The sequence below is a fragment of the Danaus plexippus genome, chromosome 19, assembly GCF_018135715.1.
Source record: "Danaus plexippus chromosome 19, MEX_DaPlex, whole genome shotgun sequence".
Taxonomy (NCBI): domain Eukaryota; kingdom Metazoa; phylum Arthropoda; class Insecta; order Lepidoptera; family Nymphalidae; genus Danaus; species Danaus plexippus.
The window spans coordinates 664,735-680,142 of NC_083549.1; the positions used below are offsets into that span (position 1 = coordinate 664,735).

The 15,408-nt window shown below is 32.1% G+C and overlaps 2 protein-coding genes across 2 annotated transcripts; both read right to left on the minus strand.

Annotated features, from left to right (window-relative positions):
• Positions 1–280: 280 nt before the first annotated feature.
• LOC116768004 (neither inactivation nor afterpotential protein G) lies at positions 281–4,183 on the minus strand. The gene is made up of 11 exons (XM_032658615.2): positions 4,013–4,183; positions 3,489–3,691; positions 3,180–3,398; positions 2,820–3,032; positions 2,556–2,719; positions 2,300–2,460; positions 2,065–2,186; positions 1,562–1,745; positions 1,098–1,239; positions 677–838; positions 281–459 (listed from the first exon to the last, which is right to left on the minus strand). Exons 1-11 carry the CDS (start codon positions 4,137–4,139, stop codon positions 327–329), a joined length of 1,830 nt encoding a protein of 609 aa, XP_032514506.2. The 5' UTR covers positions 4,140–4,183; the 3' UTR covers positions 281–326.
• A 596-nt stretch (positions 4,184–4,779) lies between these two features.
• Positions 4,780–6,340, minus strand: LOC116768022 (probable ribosome biogenesis protein RLP24). Its single transcript, XM_032658641.2, has 3 exons — positions 6,181–6,340; positions 5,775–6,097; positions 4,780–5,002 (listed from the first exon to the last, which is right to left on the minus strand). Exons 1-3 carry the CDS (start codon positions 6,259–6,261, stop codon positions 4,834–4,836), a joined length of 573 nt encoding a protein of 190 aa, XP_032514532.1. The 5' UTR covers positions 6,262–6,340; the 3' UTR covers positions 4,780–4,833.
• Positions 6,341–15,408: the final 9,068 nt, after the last annotated feature.

Below are 15,408 nucleotides of genomic sequence, written 5' to 3' on the forward strand. Positions count from 1 at the left end.
TAATCAATCGAATCGTGTTACGAAATGTAAATAGACTTATGATTTAAACTTAATTTTAAATCAGTTGATAGAAAAACTCACATTTTATACATTGAATCAAGCTTTTAAAATTCTTAATGAGTTTTAGTGATCGTAATAATTCAACTTTCCAACACGTTGGGCTTGTAGGAAGTAAATGTATATTTTTTTATTTAATTACTTTCAACACAAACGCAACCTTGTGAGTAAGATATTAATATATGGAATTCAAGGCTGATTGAATTAAACAACTAAATTGATACAAACCTCTCTATTGATATTAAAAATTAAGAACACATCAAAAACATCTACGTTACAGTATTCCTTATTAAATCTGCTGCTTTTTCCGCCATCGCGACTATTACTGAGTTTGGATACAGCGATGTTGGCGCGGGAAAAACACTCGCGTCCATTATACGGAGACCTTCGACGTCTTTGACACTGAAATATTAAAACATAGCTCAAATAAATTTCTATTAATTTAATAGTGAAGTTTTTATCATATAATGTTCAATAAAGTTGTTTTATCATATAAGTCGAAATCTACGCAAATGATAGTAAAGTGAACGTGGGTTTCAATGAACGAAAAACAGGTAAAGCTCCGTAATTAGTTTAAGCATGCAAACTTATCGCTTAATACCGTGTAGTTTTCACTAACCGGAGCAGATCGTCGACAACCCTTCCCCCGGCGCAGGTTCCCCCCGCGTGGTGTCCCGTCACTCCTACCTCCCGGATGATACACTCCAGGTACGCGTCAGGGGGACTCCGAGGCTTCTGCTTTGGTATCTCCTTGCGTGGCTTCTCTCCTGGTACTTTTATCCTTTATAGATTGAGGATCATAAAAATCTTCAAATTTTTAAGATTAAAAAGATGTTGCCACAAATTATCTGTAGCTGTAAATAGTTTGACCCCGAGCTACACAGAGATGAATAATTCTTGTACCCTATGAAACCATATTAAAACTAAAGAATTTTTTAATTTGATTAATAAAAATCAATAATATTTTTTCCTTCTTAACGTTTCGACATAGAGATTCAACTAGTAAATTTCAGACAGCAAGTAATAGAGCATTTCCTAACTTCTTTCTTCGCCTCAGTCCGAGTTGCTCCAACTTCGTGTAGGTCCACAACGATAAGCAGCGCTCTGATCTCGGCCAGTGGATTTTCGCTCCGATACTTCGGAATGATTTTGTCGATACCAATCTTTCCGCTCGTCTGATCGCTACAAAGATATGTATGAATGTTATTGAACATGTGTTTGACCAGATATGAATGCCCTAAACACAAGAAAAAACTTTGAAGAAATCTTCTCACGCCTCACCATTCTAATCGTCCTTTACTTTTTTACTGCACTAAACTTGCTTTGCACTAAACTTTTAAAAAGTTTGAAATCAAAAATAAAATTTGTATTAATGTTATAACGTAAATCGTAAAGGAATTTCAACTCTTTAATATGAAAACATTTTTTTCTCTCTTAACTAACATCTTGAAAATTGTTAAAAAGGTCCTATGTAATCTTGTATGTATGATGTAATTATAATCACCTCTAATAATGCATCGTACATCATATTCTCGATGAAGGTAGTTAGGGTCAACTTCCGGCGGAACACTAGTGCTCGGGTCCGTGACTGTAACTTGACCACGACTCCGAGGTGACACACAGGACGCCAGCCACATGAAGCCTTCTTTACTGGTGTCGTTGTGGAACGGAAATGTTTCACGGAAAACCTGTACTTTTATATAAGCTTTAAGATTTAAATAATTATGATTATAAATTGAAGTTACTAACTTGTTTTACTGCTGCTGTCAATGATTTTAGGAAACATTTACCTCCAGGGTTATGATTTATAAAAAATATTTTTTTAATTCATTATTTAGGACCAGTATGAGAGAAGACCTACATATTCATAAAAAAAATCCTCACAAAACATGATAAAATTATCCGCTCATATTTAAGTATGAAATATGATACACAGGAGTAAATCCGTTGAAGTAATATTAAAATTACTCAACTTATTAATTACGTGTTATTCTGTGTGTATTATACCTGAGGTTTATAGTTGGATAAGTCTCGTAACAATCTCTCACTGGAAGATCCCATTGAGAACAGCATCAGAGCTGAAGAGTTACGATATTCCACACCAGCTACAGGAGGAAAGGCTAAATAACCTAATAACAAAAATTAAACAAACCGTCAGTATTTTTATGTAAATTTTGGCCATTATTTTAAAACTTATTTAACATGTTAAAGACATCTGTTTATTTAAATCTTCTTTACTTACCGTCTCCGTTCCAAAAGTAATTCCAAAGGGTACTGGCACTAAATACCTTGGCTAAAGTAATACTGATAGGTTTTTTTATGCTGACATAGATAGGCACATTAAAATGATCGTGCAGGTTGCGACCCACGAACTCATTGTCTGAGACCAATTCTAGCCTTAGCCTAAAATAATATACATACATATTTTTATTACATTCATAATTGGCTTAGGGAAAAATATTTAGGGAATTTTTGTAAAAGAAATATTTGAGATTTACCTTCTCATTAAATTCCTTGGTCCTATACCAGACAGCATTAAGATTTGTGGTGTTTTAATGGAACCGGCGCTAAGTATTATTTCTTTGTTTACAAATATATTGTCCAGATTTCGATGGTCTTCCAAAATGTAAAGAGACGAAACTTTCTGATCCTCGAAACGTATCTATATGTGCAATCAATTGATTCGTCTTTATTCAGATTAAATGAATACGTTAAGATAATAGTTCCCGATGACTATAAAAGATGTGAATACTGAAACTTACTGATATTGCCTGTGTTTTAAGTAGGACATGTAGATTTGGTCTTTTGAGTGCTGGTTTTAAATAGGCGCTGTATGTCTGATATCTTGATCCTCCCTTAATGGACGCCGTGGCTCTTCTAAACAGTGTTGTTTTGTCAGAGAGACTCAATGAGGCTTGTTTAAAGATGGTCATCAGTTCGTTACTGTCATCGATCAATTTCAGCTTCATCGGAGCCTTTAGGAAATAAAATGATATAATATTTTATAATTTTTTGGCATTTAAAAATCTGGTCTATCATTAGGAAGAACTACGTTATAGATAGTTGTTTAGACTAAGTTGGATTTTACACCGTATTACGTTTTACTGAGCTAATATAAATACCTCCGAACATTGTCCTTTGGGTGGACACATATCTGAGTCGAATTCGCTTTTGTAGGTCCCGAAAGCTTTAATGAAATATGGTTTTAAGTTTTCCAACGTCCACCCCTTAAAGCCCAAGCGGGACCAACGGTTGTAGTCCTCGGGTAAACCAAATCCGTGAAGCAGGAAATTTATCTGTCCAGATCCTCCTGGACCTCTTCCGCGTGGGATTATTTGGGTCTAAAATATTTGATAACAGTTTAAACAATTATAAATGAGAACCCAGTAACACATTTTTAATTACATATAAGTGTATACTATATAAAATACCCGATCAATGAGCCCAAAGGAGGAATATTTCTGTGGCGTAGTTCGTACAGACCAATCATTAGGTCCTAGCTGTGCGGCAGTTGAGGTCAGTGGTATTTTAGTGAAATAACCCATGTGGTCCCCAGCTTCAATAAGTAACACTTTGACGTTTGGATCTTCAGATAGTCGGGAAGCCAGAACGCAACCAGCGGTGCCGGCGCCGACTGAATAGAAACAAAACGTTCCTAAGTATAGAGGATAGATACGAGAAAAGTTCAAGTATTTTTATGACATTAATTGAATCAGTTTTGGGCCACGTTACAAAAATATTTGGACAGTTCTCGTAGCACTTTAATTCCGTAATAAAAAAATAATAATCAATAGATTTTAGCGAACGCCTACTATTTTAGCGAAGGCTAAAACATAGATCATGAACTTTTCCAGATTTGATTTGATTAAATAAATAATGGATAAATTTCCATCACAAAAAAAGCTATGCAATTTATATAACAATGTGGGTCAGGCACATGTTTAAATTAGCTCACCAATGATGTAATCATATCGCTTTTCGGGTTTCTGTACAAAGCTGACATTTACGTTGGAGTATTTTTGATACACGAGATAAGACACGCATACAACTAAAACACTAACAAATAATGTATACAGCGTCATTGTGGTTGAAATCAAGCCATCACCACAGTTTATAGAACATTGACTGCTTTTACTGCTACGTGATCCACGCTGCCACTAATTGAATTAAATAGAGAACTGAAACCTCTTGGTTCAAAAATCACCTCGTATATGTTTTAAATGACGTTCGTGTTTTACGTGCAAATATACTTATTATTTGAACAATATTTTTTTATTTATTTTACAGGTTCATATTAATAAAATATGATACTGAAAATATTGTGTATAATATCTAAATAACATGCCAATAGTCTAAATTATGCGATTTCATTATCAGCAATCTTTAGTAGAATTAAAATTGTTTAATGGTTTTGTAAATTTCAAAATGTTGAGCACTCCTGTAGGGAACCTAAGGGGATTAGGGTATTATGGCGAAAATCGATACTTTATTTATACGAAGCAAACATTTCATACAAAACGTTTGCTAACTCTTCTACTATGAAAGGTCCTGTACTTATGTTCTTTATCAAAATAACACAAGATGATCGTTATGGAACTGTTATTTAATTAATATAAAAAATACACAAACTTAAAATAATCATAAAATTATTTGTATCAGAAGATGCAAACCACAAGTTATAAGTTCTCTGATTTTAATGTTAGGGATAAAAAAATACAAGAAGGTATTCAATTCCTTTATTTTAATATTATCGCTAGATTTTTTCAACACTGTACTCTATAATTCAACATCCCCTCCGTCTTCGATCATATCTCCAGTGGCCGGCACCATAACGGGTGCTTCAATGACTTGTTTCCGACCCTTAGCATCAACCACTTCAATGGTCTCGGGTTCAATTTCCATCTCTTCCTGTGCCTGTCTCTGTTTGAGCCCAGCCGCGGGGGACCTGAAGAACAAATTGCCCAATTATAAAAACTAAAATTCACATTGCTATAAAATGTTATCAAGGTACTATGATGACAATGTCTTTAATATTTTTGTTATAGTTTACAACAAAATTATTATCCTCACACACTGTGCCAGCTTTTCTTTCACACGAAATGTTAATTTAAAATAAATGTATGTATAAAGACATTGTTTATATTTCCATTGATTATATATATTAATTAAAAATATTATTAAAAATGGATGGATTTTTAAAATTAATACAATAAAAAGTACTCTTGCATCATAGTAATACATTAGCTGGTGTCTACAACTTTGTCTGTATAGCTAAAAGTATTTATATGTATAAGAGATATTGCTCAACATATATTGATAATGGTCACTTTTTTTTAAATTTACCAACTTCATATAGATGTAGTCATTGTTTCTTAATTATGTCGGAATGTCTAAGACATAAATATTTTAAAATTCAAAGCAGATGTGCCTACAACTTATTTTTATTCATATATATAATATGAGTAAACACATTCAGCCTCAAGTAACAGTTTAATCTGAAAATATTTTGTTTTTTAAATAACCGCTTAACTTCAAGTTTGCTTATAAATGAACAGCTTCAGAAAAGTGATGAGATATTTTGTATTTTATTATAGGGAATGAGTATTTAAATTCTAGTCACTTTTAAATATATCAATAAATGAATTTTGTTTAGTTAATGTCTATAATTTTTATAATATTATAATATACGTGTTATGTTACGAAATATGTTGTTATACCTGATAAGTGATATATCTCTCTGTACTTCTCTAACATCTCTTTGCCACTCGACTTCACGGCCTTTCCTTAGTCGCTGCATGATATAGTTATTTGATCTCTTTTGTCTAATTTCTTCGACCTTCTTCATAGCTTCAATTGTTTTTGCCCATAATTCCCTGTTGTATTTCAATGGGGAGTTGCGGCGTTTTTCGAACTCGAATGACGGGTCGATCGCCAATTCTTTACCGGCAGTTTTACGGTAAGCTTTGGTCCATTTGGTCTTACGTGGATTCTTCTTCTTTTTAAACGCGGCATGGCACTTTGATCGACAAAATCTGAAAATCTAAATAAACACAGGTTGGTTGTATGTCCGAGCTATATTAAACGCCGTAACCGGAAGTCTCTTTCAACAATTATATAAATTACCTTGCAGTCGTTTCTCACGAATTGAATACCATGACCAGGATATATCCTGGATGAACAGAAATAACAAGTTTCAATACGCATTTTTACACGTGCTGTTTAGTTTGTTTGACAGCACGTCAAGAAAGAACTAATATGGCTGACATCTGACTTTAAGTCACTATTGCCATTTATTGGTTCGTAACAAGTTTTTACTAATTTTTTTTCTTTTAAAAATATATATATTATGTATAAATTAATATTATTCTTGCAAATAAGTATTCTTGTTATAAAACACACATATTTTTATCAGAGAGAGAGCCATCTTTTGGTGATTTTTTTATATTTATCTATTCTATTCAACAAGAGATGTCGCTTGTACCTGTACTATGATATCGTTATCATATTCGAAGTAGTTAAACAAGTTTGAAGTTTGTAAGCCGAAATACCACAAAATAGATAGGTAATTTAACTTTTCAGTTGACTGCCCGATTTATAGCTTTCCTAAAATACCGGCATGTTTACACCGAACGTTGGTTGTTAAGTGTCTAATTACTTGAAGCAGCTAAGTACACTTGATATAAGATATTTGTATTCTTCAAATAGACCGTTACAAATACTGTTACCTTATGGAGATAATTATGTAATATTGTGTAATGTTTCTCCTATATTTGGGTCTATTAAGGAGAGTGTCGGTAAATTTGAATGTACGTTGCTTACATGAATCGGTTTGTAAAAGTAACAATGTTTTAACCACATACATGGGAGGAAGTAGAAATTAAATCGTTTTCATGAGAACCACGAACAGTGTTAATTATTAAATTTGTACATTAGAGAGCTTTTTTTAAACAAAACGCGGTTATACAAAGCATAGAAATTATTATATCCAAATTATATATACTATATAGATTATATTCGCTCGCACTATGTTGATTGTTGAATCTGTGAATAATTATTTTGACATAAACCATCATGGCTGAACAATATCACATTTGTTTCATTCGTTGAATCACAATGCGAATATAAGTCACAATTAAACTCAAATCATATTCCTACTCGGCTGTTAGTGGGCTAATTCAAATGTTAATTAATCAGTGCCGGTGGTCCGATTAATGCATATGATAATATTATCTGCGACCGTGATATCTGAAGATCGTTTATCAAGAAGTTATCTCTTGTGTTTTGTGATGTGAATTTTAATTAAATTACTCCATGTTAATATATAATATATTTATAATTAATGGCTATATTAATTATTTTTATAATTCTATCTACCTAAATTAATTTAACGGATGTAATTTGCTTCTTATTTAAGTAAATGTTAATGATGACCACACAAGTGTTAATGATTGTGCATCCGCAGATGTCATCAATCGCTTTCTTTTTTATAATTGTAATGTCGTATGAAATAAAAGCGTAATAGTTGAATGTTACATAATAATGTTTTAATAAGTTATAATCTTTACATAAATTAGTATTATGAATATCAAAACTAGGTTTCCAGTCGAACGACGTGTGACGCACGGTTGAACGTTACTTTAACTGATGATATGTTCAAACATATTCACTTGAATGATAAAGTGTAAAAGCAATTTAAATTTATATTAAACGCCCGTGTAACTGGCGTTTGCATTTCAATAACATTAATAGTAAGATTGAAAACAGTTACATCTTTTCTATCATTTTTAATATATTAACTATGAGTTGTTCAGCTTGAAGATTATTTTCTCCATTATCAATCATTATACTTTTTACGGACAACTATATTAAAAGAAGTTTGGATATAAAAAGATAGACGAAACCAAAGTGCTTTATGCTATTTTGTGATTAATAATTCTGCTCCATTATTTTCTCCCACGCGTTAAAACTTCGCATATGATATAGGGCGTTGTTTCTACCTTTTGCAAAATATAACCGCTATTGCGTTGTTATATGTTGTAGTATTAAATTATCCTACTAAGCAGCAGTGTGGTCAAGAATAAGAAATTGTATCTTAGTTCCGATGATCCTTCGTCGGTGTATTCTGATATTGAGTTGAAATTAAGATCCTGAGTTACCATTTACAAAAATAACATTAGTGTAAATAGAATACAATATCTTTAAGAATACTATAAGTGTTCACACGAACAGCAGTGAATGAGATCGGAATGAATGAGTCCGATTTCCCACAAAATGGAATGCAGTATCGTTTCTCATTGCAGTTATTTACATTAAACATTCTGAGAGCGCTTCATGTAAATGTAATGCACTTTTTTTTTCTTTCGCAAAACTTACGTTATTATGCATGTAAAAATACGACTTGATCCGTCAATGTGACAAACAAGGTGACGAGCCCATCGGACGCCATTTGCATTTCAATTGACAGGTTTGATATAGATACATGTTTTGATTAATGTGGACATGGCATTACGGTCGTTAATGCACTAGTTTTATCGCTTAGAATCCTGTGAATTAATAATGGCGTCCATTTATATATCCAGATGTACGTTAAAGAATTCGATTTGGGATGCATCTAAGATACAATGATCCAGAGGCGCCGTCTGAAATATCTGCTCACGCCAAATAACGGATTACCGCTCACATGAATATTAGATGTATGTACACAGAGTGATGCTTGTTACAATGACACATTAAGTTATAGTGTCCGCTGAGACAGTGACTTGGGAATTACATACGACCTGCTTGTACAAAGACTGTTAAAATAGTACTGAAATTAATTCTTTGAAAGGCACTAAATTTCTCGTTTTTTTATATCTTATTATTATCTTATGAATATTGTGTCTTATAGTTATTTTGATCATTTAACATACGTCGTTTTACTGTCGATCCCGGAGTAAGAGGTATACGGCCCAATACAGGGAAGCAGAGGCTCATATCCCAGCTTTGGCTCGAATTAACTTACTGAAAAATTTATTTACACTATAGGTATAGTGTCCGAAAATTCTTTCCCTTTATTATTCCCGTTATTTTATTATAATTTAAAGATTAAAGTACCCTTAATCAAATAATTCAACGAAAATTATATAAGTTAAATGCCTATGATCTGCTACAGTATCACATTCAACGTGGTTTTTAAAAACAAACACTACAATTATTCGTTATCACATTATTAACTGAGTTAATTTTCTGATAGCCTATGGATCAGTGCAAAATAATGCAAACTCAGTGGGAAAAGATAATCATTTAAAAAAAATCATATTTATTAAGTATCTGTAAAATATTAGCGTAATTTACGGAACTATCTAGTAGCATACCTTCAACTGGCTAGTACCAACATTAACCAGTCAATTTAAAACCGAGCTTGTTTAATACTACACATTTAAGTGTAACCCAAAAATATTTGAATCATTGTACAATTATTTATAGTATTCATGAGTATAAAGGAAAGTAAGTAGTCTCGTTAAGGAGCTGATTTGTAACAAAACAGTGCATTACGGTGAGCGCGGCATTAGTTGATTTGAACGCATTTTGAAGTAGCGTTACAATGCACTTTACAGGTAACGACACGGATGTACCCTGGGAGCAAAATATATATGGAGACCAAATAGTTCACCTCTTAGTAATAAAAGGGTTTAGTTGCTATTGAATATATTGTATGAAATTAAATAAATATAGTCTAATATATACGTTACGATATATCGTGTGGTATCCGTCTCGTATAGTTTAAACGATACAGTAATCTGTAAACGCATAATTTATGATTGTACATGCGTCATTAACCGCAAGGAGCACTGAGGGCTGATCTCCTTCACTTTCTAAACGTTTGCCGACACTACTGACAGCATTGGACTTAGTTTCAGACTAGTTCGTAACAGATGTACGTAAAAAATATTTGCTATATTAATTATTACTACAAATATATTAAAACTTCTAGCACAGGAGTTTCTTTGCTTATATTATAGTTCGATAACATTTATTACTGAAATGAACTTTATAATTAAAAAATCTTGTTTTACCCAAATTCTATTATTACGTTTCATCTCAAAGCATTACCTTCTTAAATGAATATATCTTTAATTCTTTCTACTAATCAGATACTTGAGAGTATTATATATAATGTGTAACAGTAAAACTAAAAACAACTAATGATTTATGTGAAAATTAATGCGTAATATAATTTCATTGCCAAGTGTTAGTGTACGAGTGTTATTGCTATTAAATAGTTTATTATCTATTAAAAATCAATTTAAGAAGCTGTGGGTATGTTTAACTTTAAGACAACTTTTATATACTACAGTTTTTACACGGACTTCCCTGTATTTGGATAGAAATATTTAAAGTCACCTCGGATATTTGTATTAAAATTACTATCGTTTATTACAATGGACAGACGAACAACCGTTTGTTGTACTTATCTGTGCTGACAAGGTTTAATATACCGTGTACATGTATGTTGTATGTTTACAGAATGCTGTAACGATAATGAATTCACATTATAGCAGCGGTTCTTACTTTGTGAGTAATATTTTTCCAAATTAAAAGATACAGATGTATATGATTGCTTTATACGAGTCACATTTCCTATGAATGTATATTTTTTTTTTGTATAAAATCAAATATAATAAGAGTCGTGTCTGTGTGAACATAACTTTTGAAAGCTATTACAATAAATTTATATGTTTATTTATACATAACACAGGGCTGGCAACATTTCAATATTATATAAATAATAAGTCCGTAGTGAATAATTTTAAAAAATGTTTTAATATTAAAAAACTAAATGATAATTATAACTTCGATGTAATATGAGTCTATAATTTTATTTTAATTTCCTTATTTTATTTTTAGATGATAAAGCTCTAATTGCTTCTTTATTAAAATATAAACTAAATAAGTTAATAATGGGAAAATAAATTTAAATACATAGAATTGGGTACAATGGGACTAGATAGAATTATAAAAAGTCCCAACCTCCATGCGAGTAAGCCAGAGTTAAATGAGCTTTAATCAATAAAAAATTTCATTTGTTTAATTTTCGTGACGACCACCTCAGAGACGCAGATAATAAACCTGGTAACGTGAGAAGGAGGTTCCGAGGTGACGTTGGTCGCCTCAATAAATGGGTCAAGCTATCCGATCCGCTTTACAAATGGGTTACAGCCAGCGACCTTGCTGTTAACGTGGAATTTATAGATATGATCATTGAATTGTATTTCGAGTGGAATCGAGACGGTGATGAATCGTCTGCTGTGTAAGGATGGCTTCCTCTGGAAATTGGCTGAAAACTAGCAATAATGACTACGACACTCCGCTCGTATTACCACGTTCATCCAAGGGTTGGGTGATCGTGATTTTAGATCATGCTATCGAAGACAATAAACTTGGTGAAAGTTATTTAATAATGTACCGAAGCATGTTCTGATTATAGCCATATTGACGAATAAATTTTTGCGCGTTTCTACCATATACCGACGAGTAAGGTTCTTAGCTTTAATGTTAATGTTTTCAACAGTTATGCGAAAATAAGATGATTGTATGAACGCATCTTTACTGTATTAAAACAGACTCTCTTATTACGTGGCTTGCAGCGGGAATTTTCAATAGTTTTCGTTAAATCATCAAATTACTTACGACTGGACGTTAATTTGAGGTCGTTATGTAATTCTTTTTTCCAAATACAGTTTTTTTTTTATTAATAAGTCTGTTTTGTGCACATACGTTATTATAAAACGAAGTCAGGCTCGATATAAACGTGATTGTAAAACAAATTTTAAACAGCTTTTCAACGTCGTCTGTAACTCATTACGAAGGTAACCTATAAGTCGGGTGACGATACAGAAAATAAAATACATTATTTAATATACAGTAGAAGTCTTTAAACTATTCTTGAGATAACATTTTTTCCTAAAAGCATTATTATCAATATTTATTTGTCCTAAACCTCTTCTGAATGAAAACAACTTGAAAGTCGAATTACTCAAAATAAACTTATATATCATATTTGTATATTTTTCTCAATAGAGCACTCAGCGCTGCAATTTAAGGGTATAAATCAGATTGGCACCGTTAACAGAGTTATATATAGTCTTTATTACGAAGACTTAGAGATTAAATTGTTTAATAAATCGCGAATAAATGGTTTGCCTTCAGGGGCCTCTTGATTGACTTGACGCCTTTTATGGAAGGCTTTTTTAATATTCAAATGATATTTTCCATTTCTCTTTTTCGCAAACGTGTTCTTTTTTTGAAATACAAAATAATTCTCCATAGATTTTAAAGTCTACCTACTACTAACACTTCACATTTGTGAATTCTTTTTTAGTTCAAAGACCAGATAGAATTTAATTAAAATAACAATACGTTACGCTAGTATGTTTTTAATTAAGATTCTTTCTCTTATGAGAAAACAAAATGTTGTTTTCCATGCATAATAAATGTTTCACTGACGGACGATATTTCTTTAAGGAATAGCGATTCATGATTTTGTCGAAAAATCGATTCATTTAAATTTTTTTAACATACGGCTATAAATTATTCGTAGATACATATATTATATACTTTATTTTATATACTATATTAATAAGTTATTAGCGGTCTCTGAATTAAACATTAACATACTAATAGAGTTAATTATGTTAGGCGAATTCCACACTTACGGACGCTACGCTTTCGCGAAAAACAGCAATTTTAGGAACCGCGGATTATCCTGTCATGTTTGACATCCGCAAATTAAGAGCGGCGTTCGTGTTATATATATAAAAAAAGAAGCGGGTTTCAAAATAAATGAAAAAGATATTGAAAGGTCTCGCTTGGGAACTGGGAAGCTCAGTTGGAGGTACGAACGCAGCGCGCGCGCTCGCTCCGGACAACTGTTTTTCCGAAATTCAGTTCAGTTGACTGTCAAAGACTCGACGTTTACTGTGCTGTGTGATGCTGTGTGTGTCCCTGTGAAGTGACCGTCTGACAGTGTTCAGTTCGCGGTTGGTATTAACGAAGTTCGTGTTTGAATTAAATATATTAATTATATAGGGTGAGTTCAATTAATTACTATTTTAATTTCTATTCAATAAATCCTATTTTATAACAAAAATTATTTGACTGTATAAAACAAGTCGTGAGTACTGTTTGATATCATGTTAACAGTGAGATTATTAAGGTGGAATATTAAATAAGGAGGGACACACAGCAAACAAACGATCTATACGAAAGGAATACATTAATTGAAATTAAGTTTAGTTCTTAATGTTAGTAGATATAATAAATATTGAAATGACAACATGAAAGATAACTATGTTATTTGCATGAATATTTGAAGTTCAGACTTGGTACAAACAGAACTATCACGAAGTGAGCGTTTGATTAAACACTGATTATATTTGTCATCTTCAAAGTATTATCTCAGATATATATTATGTTAGTAACGGTTTTAAACCTATTAATACCTATTTTTTTTCAAGCTTCGAGACAAATTTTATTTCTCATTTGCAACCAACTAGGTTAACGTTCTCACTTAAAATAATAATTGAATTAAATAACCACTAATACTGCGGCTATGGTCGCTATAACTAACTGTAATAGTCAAATTTGTTAAGTGCACAAACGTGTTAACTGGAGTCGTGAGTAATTGACCGATGGAGATGATCAAAATTAATGTTAGAAAATTACCTTACTAAAGTATAAAACTAACAGCTTATACCATCACTACATATATTTACAGTCATTGCATATGTCAAAGATAAAACAGTCACCCCAATTTCAAATTAATACAAAGGTCCATAAATTCATATAAGAAAAGTATGTCTAAGGTTAGTTAAGGCTTAATTCATATATTTTTACTGAAAAAGATTTGTAGCGCAAGACTTATAAAAACTTTCTCAGAAACGCCACCTGTGAACACATCGCTTAATATTCTTGTGTTTCTTGTCAAGCCCAGTATACGTTACAACACGAAAATAACACGACGAAATTAATATTGAATAAATTATATAAACGCAGCTAATTAGATAAAAAATGTGACGAATGTGTCCAATTAACATTGTTGGTGTTTTATAACGAACGGACTCACCGGGCTGACGTGGAAAACTTTTAAGGGACTTTAAGATATATCTTTTGCAACGTACATTATGCAAGATATATGCTGGGTGACACTATGGCGTTTTTGGCAAAGTGGCTGTGATTAAAAACCCGGAGGTCGCGGGATGGAGTTGTTATGGAGCAATGTTTGTTTGTATTTAAAGCTGCATATTTAGTTTAACATGGCATTAGTATAGGGTTATTTCTTCGGCGAATTAAAGTCTAAGTAATTCTGTTTCTTAATAATAAAAAAATATATTATTTGATTATTACTTGAGTCGATGTTGGGTTTGAGTTAAAGGTGAGTTTATATAGGCTTTATTCGCGACGGAGACAATATTAACACACAGTTATGTTTATGGTTTTCAACAAACGTCATGAGTGAAGGAATATCGGATGGTAGCTCAAAATCTCTACTTAATAAGCGTAAACAGTACACAGTCCTTCATTAAAGAGGGTAAATACTACTTAGAAACTTTCTATGTACAATCGTGAAAGAAATACTTGGTTTGAATTAGTAATACATCGTCTGACAAATCATGTGTGTACGTACATACGCTGTTTTTAAAGGATCTGGCTTTTTGAATTTGTATTTGAATACCAAGTGTTTTAATGTTAAAGAAAATGGGATTGACGTTTGCATTTTTTGTTTTATTAAAAATAAAATCATAGCATTGCAGTATAAATTACGAATCAGCGAACAAAAGTTCGAGATAAGATATGTTTAGTGTGTGAACTATTCAAAATTTTAAAAGAGTCAGGTAAAAGCGTTTCATTAGCCAATGTTGTGACGGTGCCGTCTCGTTAATTAGTTTCCGAGTGGAGCTCGCTTCATATATCAACCATTTTATTGTAGCGGTCACAATTAGCACAACTTTTATTTCTAGTGCAATGTATTTTGTCTGCATTTCTTACGATATATTCGACACAGCTCTCGAATATATCTACTTCATTTACAATAAACGTTCAGAATATTTTAATATAAGCGTTTAGAAATTAGACCGATTGCGAATTATGTTGAATTATTCCATGATTCTGGTTTTAAATGTTGTATTTGAATTAATTCGTTTACGTTATAACAGTTTTAGAAATTTTATTCTGTTACATTTTTATTAATATTTTTATTGTGAAATGTGTTAAGCAAAAGCCAGTCTGCGACAACTGTACCGTTGTTTACCTCCTTCGGCTGGCTGGCAGTGAAAAGTTAAGATGTCTAACACTTCCTGCTAGATTCAGTGG

What these genes read in the sequence shown, in the direction of transcription:
- LOC116768004 (XM_032658615.2), bottom strand. Translation starts at nt 4,139, where the DNA reads ATGACGCTGTATACATTATTTGTTAGTGTTTTAGTTGTATGCGTGTCT. An exon ending in GCGATATGATTACATCATTG is followed by an intron (nt 3,692 to 4,012) that starts GTGAGCTAATTT and finishes GTTTCTATTCAG; the next exon opens with TCGGCGCCGGCACCGCTGGT. An exon ending in CCTTTGGGCTCATTGATCGG is followed by an intron (nt 3,399 to 3,488) that starts GTATTTTATATA and finishes CAAATATTTTAG; the next exon opens with ACCCAAATAATCCCACGCGG.
- LOC116768022 (XM_032658641.2), bottom strand. Translation starts at nt 6,261, where the DNA reads ATGCGTATTGAAACTTGTTATTTCTGTTCATCCAGGATATATCCTGGT. An exon ending in TCGTGAGAAACGACTGCAAG is followed by an intron (nt 6,098 to 6,180) that starts GTAATTTATATA and finishes GTGTTTATTTAG; the next exon opens with ATTTTCAGATTTTGTCGATC. An exon ending in AGAGATATATCACTTATCAG is followed by an intron (nt 5,003 to 5,774) that starts GTATAACAACAT and finishes TTTGTTCTTCAG; the next exon opens with GTCCCCCGCGGCTGGGCTCA.